The following is an 8,124-nucleotide window of genomic DNA, read 5'->3' on the forward strand; positions in this document are numbered from 1 at the left end:
ACGACGAACGTCGCAAACGCCAAAGCCATCCGCAACCTCCGCCTCCGATTCCTCGTCGTCACTAACCTCGGCCAGCGCCCAGAAACGGCTCCCCTCCCAGCGCGGAGACGCCACCGCGCCCGTGGCCGCCGCCGGGGACGCGCGCGCCGACCGCCCCGCCGACCTCACCTCCGACCAGCCCTCCGACTCGCCTGGCACACTGGGGCGCGTCGCGTCGCCTGCCCCATCGCCACCCGAGACGCCAGTCCGTACTGGAGCCGTTGGTTGCATGTCCTTCTCAGCAAGCCGATGCTAGGTAGCCCATGCCGACAAACTACGCTCTGGAACCTCGCGGGAGATGGGATTCCTTTCGACCCGGGCGTGGTGTTGTTTTGTTTTCTTCGAGTCCTCTGCTCTCCTTTCGCTTGTTCTCTTAGCTTGCGTTTTGATGCACAGGGTACCTGTTCTGCGTTTCTGAACGCTATTTTACTTTCAAACGCTGAATTTGCTGCAGTTGCGGAACAACATGCACTGTGTTGTGACCTAGTTTTGTTCAGCAACATGTTGGACGCACTCCCGTTACAGCCGGCCTCAATTTGCCTTGCACGGCAAGAATTTCTTCCTCCTACTTTTTTCGCCTCACTTGAATATGCAAATTGCTCACATTGTTGAAAATAAAATAATCGATCCAAGCTTTCATACCAGCCAGTGAACTGCTAGAAAAACTGGCACAGAGCATACCATTGCAACATAGAGAAAGTGGCAAATGCAAGTTTAAACAAAATAGAGAAATATTTTTGGAATGATAGGTTTGAACAACAATTGAGAAAACTTTACTACATCTCATACGTCCACAACAATTGACAACTTCACCGGATTCACATATACATCAGACACTGACTTAACATCAGAAAGGGACTACACAAGAACCAATTTTTATCCTGTATACATTTGAGGGACTATTTGAAATGGGTTTAAGTTTTGTGTGGGCATTGGTATTCAGTTCAAAACCAAACTAAATACCTACGCCCACATAAAAATACACCCATTCTAAACATGCCCTGGGGTATGAATGAACACTCTCCATCTTTTTCATGTGCACAACAGTTCAACCTACATCATGCTTATATGGAGTTATTTCTAGTCGACGAATATGTTGCTGCGATGAGAGCAGCCCCCATCCCGGATCCCTCCTCCACCACTTTAAGAACGACAGTGGCTGCGATCTCCTCCCCAAGGATCTCCAACACGGCTTCATTCAAATATTCTCTGAATACTGAATATTCTTGGTAGAGGCAGCCATCGATTGCAATGGCTGATCTCTTTGGTACACCCGTCATACTTCGGACTCTCGTGGTGCCACAAAGCGTTCCATCACGACCAAGTTTTTGTAGTATTGCAACAATTCCAGCTGCCGCTAGGCGTGCGGCTCTTTGGGTGATGATGTCGCACACTCTCTGCACCAGTCTGCGAGTCTTCAGAGGAACATTGTGTATCTGTACAATGTAATGGAAACATTAGAACTAGTCGAAGGACCATCGAACATTTTTTTGCACATCTAACTTATCCACTGTCCTGTGAGAACTAACCTTCAGTTGTTCTTCCAGTATGCTTCCGACTTCCTTCAAGTCAAGAGAATCATCCTCACGGATAGCAGCTAGACATGGAGTGCTGGATGAGAATATAAGAAGTATTAAAATTTCTATCACTATGTGGAAGATGTTCTTGTTATTTTCTGTTGAGGAAGTGCAAGATGTTCATTGTTATTTTCTGTTGAGGAAATCAGACAAAAAATATTTGTCAAAGCATACATCTGAAATGTACAAAACTTGATCAAGAAATCCCATTAAAATACATAACTGTGACGCATGCTTCCAGGCCCATGCGAGGTGTAGGGCAAGCTAAATATAGCAACCCTCAGTGGACACATATTTTAGTGATTAAATCTATAAAGACTTTCGAATATGAAACACCATTGTAAGCAATCATCCAATGTCTACAAATCTAACATATCAACTAATGCAGTTTATTTGCAGAATAGTACTATAGAATATACGCATATGTTGTTACCAGAGAAACGAATGCCTAGTATGAAGGTACCTTAAGATGAAAGGGATAGCTAAACCATCAACATCAGTACCAAATACATCCGATTCTTGAGCCATTTTATGGAACACCAGTCTTGCAATCTCCCCAAGATACACACCCGATATCATTTTCTCAAAACCCTAATGTGGTTAAATGTCATCAATTCATAACTATCATAAGCTATTCCAAAAGAGAAAGTTATCATGACGAGTTACCTGGTCATAGTAATTTGTTGTCTCATTATAGAAGCATATGTCATAAGGAGTTAATGGTATTTGCGGAGGACGAAAACTCCCCCATTCCACATTTACAACCTGATGAACACGGTTAAATGATCAGAATTTCTGTGCAGCAATGAAATTTCAAAATGAAATCGATCAACTACAGCAAAAAAAAAAGAAGTTCCACACAAAATAAATAAGTGACGTAAGATACCGTTTGTCCGGAGTTAGTAAGAAGGCACTGGCATTTTGTGATTGCCTCATTACGTTCAATATAGCAAGCATTGGTGCCAGCTCCAATAATCACCGCAGCTATTGTATCCTCATCATAATAATGCCCCAAAGCTAGTGTGCCCACGGTATTATTCATCTAAAATTTGAACATCAAATGAAACAATTAGCCAAAAGAGGCATATATTCTGATCTACTAATGAATAATATTGCACACACCATACTTATAAGCCAACATACCAATGCATTGACCTTCAAATTTAGTCCATTCCTTTCAAGTGCTTCGTTTAAGCACTGAGCAACATCTTGCCCAATCTGATTATCCAGAAGTAAAAGGAACCAGGGTTGAAAAATAAAATGGAATCAACTGCAAATATAATACTTAAGAAAAATATTGATGCAATGTGTTATGTAGCATTTATCATGAGAAAAACAAAACTAATTAGTGTCGTAGTTGCATCACATATTCACAATAATAAACCTGCCAAACAACAGGTCATTTCAATGTTTCCTGAAAGCCCGTTGTTAACATAAACTATTGTGATGTATCAAATGAACCTTTCAAATTTCTCGAGACAACACATCACAAGGCCTGATATGTGCTAGTTGAAATATGAACGTGTTGTAATCGTCTAGCACTAGTGCACCACGTAAGAAATATGGCGCAAATGAATGATACTAACATCAGCTCAAGCTTTCCCATCGGGCACATCACTCAAACTGAATGCATGCGATGAAAAAAGAACAATGCAAGGTGTAGTTTTTTTTAACTTACAGCATCTTCAATTGAAAATTCTTTAGTCCACCGTATTAAGGACCCAGAGGTTATGGAAAATTGTCTCACAGGAAAAGAAAATGTAAAACCAAGTGCCCTTCCTTCATCCCCCTCTCTTTCAATGAAATTCTTTAGTGTCGAGGCAATGGAATTGAAAAAATCCTGCAAAGAGAAGAAAAACTCACATACAGAAACACTAACTAGTAGGGAAGCAGAAACAAAATGTAAAAACATACCTCGCTTGTGCCTTCCATCAATTCTTTTTTGACCGGTTGACGCTCGATCTTTTGATTAATGATTGTAGACCCTGGACCAAGTTGCACTTTCAAGAACCTAAAGCCCGTTCCTCCAATATCAACGGCGTAATATATGCCTTCTTCACTCCTGGTCGCATGCACAATATGAACTACTGTAAGACAATTGTACGACAGGGTATATACCCTAAACTTGTCAGCCAGTTGCACTATGCGAAGTAATAAGGATTACATTATGGACAAAAGGACCATTATGCAAATCACGATTCTGCAAACTGAGATGACAATCAATAAGTTATAGCAATGAAAAGTGATATGGAAGAAGGAACAAATAGGAGTAGGAAGGGCATCGGCATGTACCCATCCGGGAGCGAGTCGACGCAGGTGAGCAGCATCCGGACCTTGCTGGCGTCCTCAGACGCGAGTCCAGCGAACATCTCGACAGCCAGGGAGTTGACGACCCGCTGCAGCCGCTCCGTGGGCGTGGCGAAGCTCTCCTCGACGTCACGCAGCACCGCCATGGCCCGGAGCCAGCGCCTCCAGGCCACCACCCTCCGCGCCACCATCGCCGTCGCTAATGCGCACGTCACCGCCGCACAGCCAGCCGCCGCGGCCACCCGGAGCCACCCTGCTCCCCCCATCCGCCCACACGCCGCGCTCAATCACGCCTCACTTACCGATCAATCGCGCCCTCTCCGGCACGCCCCCACCTCGCAGCGCGCGCACTAGGTGCTCGGCGATATGGCTAGACCCGTGAGGCGATGGCCAGCAGCAGCTCTGGAGGGACGTATAGGCGGGGAAGCAGCGAGAGATGCTGCAAGCGGAGAATGCTGCAAGGACTAAATAGGCAAAGCAAGGGGGACGAGGATTTATGAGGAATTGGCGGTCACGTCGGCTTCGTTCCACGAAAATAAATAATAAATACGCCCAATCTTCGTCTTCCATAAATCAGAAGATTTCCATAGGCAACAATAAATACCGACCAATGAATTGTGTCTCTGCTGCAAAATCTTTGAGTATATCTGTTGCAATTTTAGCAGTAAATAAATATATATGTCTGACGCAATACAATATTGTAGATATATATTACTACCTGCCATATATCTTTCATTAATGTTGTATAACTAGTGGCTGTCATTACTGCATCCACGCCTTTGACTATCTATATGGTTAACAATTAATGATGTCGATCCCAAGATGCATCTCAAGAATTGCGTTTGTGCCGAAGAGGGTGTACAATGGTCAAGAAGATCATTCTCTTAATCTTCAACATTATCTCGAGATGATGATGGAAACATCTTCTACCATGGGTCAACTTTAACAATTACTACTCACACGCCTCTGAAACCACATATGTATATTGTAGAAAATGTATCTCTTTAGATTCTATATAAGACTTGAGAGGTCATCCTTTTCTATCCCCACATTTTTTTTCAAAAGAACCATCCTTGCCTAGTCTTTTCATGGCAGTGATCATCCTTGTCCAGTTAGCCAAGTTAAGATTTTTTTTTTAACATAGTACAGACGCAAGCGCTCGTACACTCACCACTATAAACGCACACACGCACACACGCACACTCTACCCCTATGAGCACCTTCGAGAGACTGAGCCCGCATATCATCTTGAGATTTGCGAAGTCACTGTAGGCGCCCCGTAGTCGACGGGAACGTCTCCTCTCACTGAAAGCACATCGCTGGAAATCTTGAAATAAATCCAGGAATAATGCGAGCACCAGGACTTGAACCCTGGTGGGCTAGGGTTACCACTGTCCCTCTAACCATCCAACCACAGATTGGTTCACGCCAAGTTAAGATTTTCATGTGGTATCTTCATAGAGGAGTTGTGCTAACAAAAGACAATCTCGCTTGACGCAACTAGCAAGGAAGTAAGAAGTATAGCTTTTGTACTCCCAACAAAACAATCAAACACCTCTTCTTTCAATGTAAGTTTGCGCGTTTTATATGGTCAGTCATCCAAATAACGTCATATTTGTATTTGCCCACAAGTCTTACCAATATATATGATCACTGCCTGGACAGAATACCAAACACATTTAGTACGGTAATACGGTAGGAGCGTCTGCCTTACTATGATCGCTTTGGCTACGTAGAAATGATTGCGCTTTTAATGACAATAACTCTTTTTTATGTAGATTATTTACCGTTGTACGCACCAACTTTGTATGTGGTCTGCACTACATCAAACGGAGTACCGGTCACTATTCAAGACGTTGTGTATGCGATTGGAGCAGGTGGTCTGGAAGGTTTTCACCCAACATGAGTGGCAGCATAATCTCCGGATTGATCCACCTCGTCCGTGGACATTGACATAGCGGACTCATATGGCTTTACTTTTGTCAACTTGTCATTTTTTTATAAATAGTTTGTTTGATGGTTCGTTTGTGGTTGTGTACATCTTAGTTATACAGAGGCCGGTGTCACACATTATGCTTTGTATTCGCTTGATGCTACATTTTGAGATAATAAAAATGCCCTTTGTCGAAAATCAAAGTGAAAGTGGTCTTCTCTCTCTTGCAACTCAGCAAAACTCTTTTACATGGAATCTCTTAAAGAAGGCGACCTCTACCCTAATATACAAACCCTAAGTTTTCAAAGCAAGCATGAGATACTTTCGCGTTGTCTTGTAGTCTGTGTTACTATATAACAACAGATAGATAAAAAATTCTAAAATAAAATGAAGGAGGTATACATTGGTGTACAAAATTCTTGTATGCCATAGTTTTTTCTATGAGGGTATAAGATTCGCCTAAAATTGTATCGTCTCCCAAATGATGCTATTAGAGTTGTGATCACACATAGTCTATGGTGGTAGTGTGCAGTGGTGAAGCATGAACAAGATTTGGTGGGGGGGCACAAACTAGAATCTACTAGGGAGATTAGAGAGGTGCCCGTGGCGACTTCGTCAATCTCAAGACCAGCCGACCCAGCCTTTAGAAGGTGCTCATAGGGGTAGGGTGTGCTTGTGTGTGTTTATAAGGATGAGTGTATGTACATGCTTATGAGCATCTATGTCTCTATTGTGTCCCCCCCAAAGGGGCATGAAAAATATAAGAGAGTAAAGCAACAACATTAGCTTATGCTTGAACTTTTTCACTCTAGGGGGGAGGGGGATATATGTATTCCACTACGATCATAAGCACATTGTGTTTTATAGGAGTGTGTACAATGGTTGAGAAGACTTATTTGTCTTGTCTATCAGCATGATATAGACATGACAATAAAAATATCTTCTACAAAGGGTCAACTTTAAGAATTAACGTTAGCATGCCTCTAAACTATATGTTGATTAAGAACTAGTTATGAAAGATATGACTAAAACATGATATCTAGTATAATCGAGAAAATGTGTACCTTTAGACTTTAACAATTAAGAAATCACCGTTGCCTACTTATCTCAATGAAAGTAGTTTCCTCTCTATTGCTCCACAACAAAACTCTTATGTGGCATCTATTAAAGAAGGCTGATGTCAACCCTAATTTGCCTGCCTTACTTAGCTCACTGAAAGTAGTCTCATCTCTCTTGCTACCCAGCAATCACTCTTGCATAGCGTCTCTTAAATATGGTTGACGTCAACCCTAATATCCACAACCTACTTAGCTCAGCAAGGGTTGTTCCCTCTCTCCTGCTACATGACAAAACTCTTGCCTGGTATCTATTAAAGAAGTTTGACGTCAAATCTAATATACATGACATAAGTTTCCAAAATAAGTGGGGGACGTTATCACATTGTCGTCTAGTCCATTACTATGTCAACAACCAATAGAATAAACATCCCAAAACTTTAAGAAGGTGTATAAAGATACGTCTAAAAGCGAATCATCTCCTAAGCGATGGTGCTAGACATGTGGGTCACCTTGTCTCTATGCTTACGTCATACGAGGTTTTATGAGGGTGTATAAATATACGTCTAAAAATGAATCATCTCCTAAATGATGGTGCTAGACTGGTGTTCACACGTAGTCTATGGTGGTCATGTGCAACCGGGTGTATGTAGTTCACCATGATCATAAAAACTTTGCGTCTTATGGGAGTGTGTAAAATGGACAAGAATATATCTTTCTCGCGGCCTTCAACGTCACCAAGAGATGGCAATAAAAACAACTTCTATAATGAGTCAACTTCAAGATGGCAATAAAAACAACTTCTATAATGAGTCCAGTTCAAGATGGCAATAAAAACAACTTCTATAATGAGTCAACTTCAACAATATGTTTACACACTTTTAGAACTATATGCTTATTAAGAATTAGTTATGGGTCTCTATTGTGTCCCCCACCCCCCAAAAAAAGAGGCATGAAAAATATAAGCGAGTAAAGCAACAACATTAGCTTATGCTTGAATATTTTCACTCTAGGGGGGTGGGGGGTATATGTACTCCACTACGATCATAAGCACATTGTGTTTTATAGGAGTGTGTACAATGGTTGAGAAGACTTATTTCTCTTGTCTATCAACATGATATAAACATGACAATAAAAATATCTTCTACAAAGGGTGAACTTTAAGAATTAACATTAGCATGCCTCTAAACTATATCTTGATAAAGAACTAGTT

The 8,124-nt window shown here is 41.8% G+C and overlaps 1 protein-coding gene across 1 annotated transcript; it reads right to left on the reverse strand.

The window, feature by feature from the left end:
* Window positions 1-825: 825 nt before the first annotated feature.
* Window positions 826-4,189, reverse strand: LOC109736761 (hexokinase-10-like). Its single transcript, XM_020295997.3, has 9 exons — window positions 3,909-4,189; window positions 3,531-3,678; window positions 3,295-3,456; window positions 2,760-2,834; window positions 2,503-2,658; window positions 2,283-2,381; window positions 2,080-2,207; window positions 1,569-1,650; window positions 826-1,475 (listed from the first exon to the last, which is right to left on the reverse strand). Exons 1-9 carry the CDS (start codon window positions 4,187-4,189, stop codon window positions 1,104-1,106), a joined length of 1,503 nt encoding a protein of 500 aa, XP_020151586.1. The 3' UTR covers window positions 826-1,103.
* Window positions 4,190-8,124: the final 3,935 nt, after the last annotated feature.

The sequence above is a fragment of the Aegilops tauschii genome, chromosome 1 (assembly GCF_002575655.3).
Source record: "Aegilops tauschii subsp. strangulata cultivar AL8/78 chromosome 1, Aet v6.0, whole genome shotgun sequence".
Classification (NCBI taxonomy): Eukaryota; Viridiplantae; Streptophyta; class Magnoliopsida; order Poales; family Poaceae; genus Aegilops; species Aegilops tauschii.

What these genes read in the sequence shown, in the direction of transcription:
- LOC109736761 (XM_020295997.3), bottom strand. Translation starts at nt 4,189, where the DNA reads ATGGGGGGAGCAGGGTGGCTCCGGGTGGCCGCGGCGGCTGGCTGTGCG. An exon ending in AATTTTCAATTGAAGATGCT is followed by an intron (nt 2,835 to 3,294) that starts GTAAGTTAAAAA and finishes CTGGATAATCAG; the next exon opens with ATTGGGCAAGATGTTGCTCA. An exon ending in ATTTGAAGGTCAATGCATTG is followed by an intron (nt 2,659 to 2,759) that starts GTATGTTGGCTT and finishes TTCAAATTTTAG; the next exon opens with ATGAATAATACCGTGGGCAC.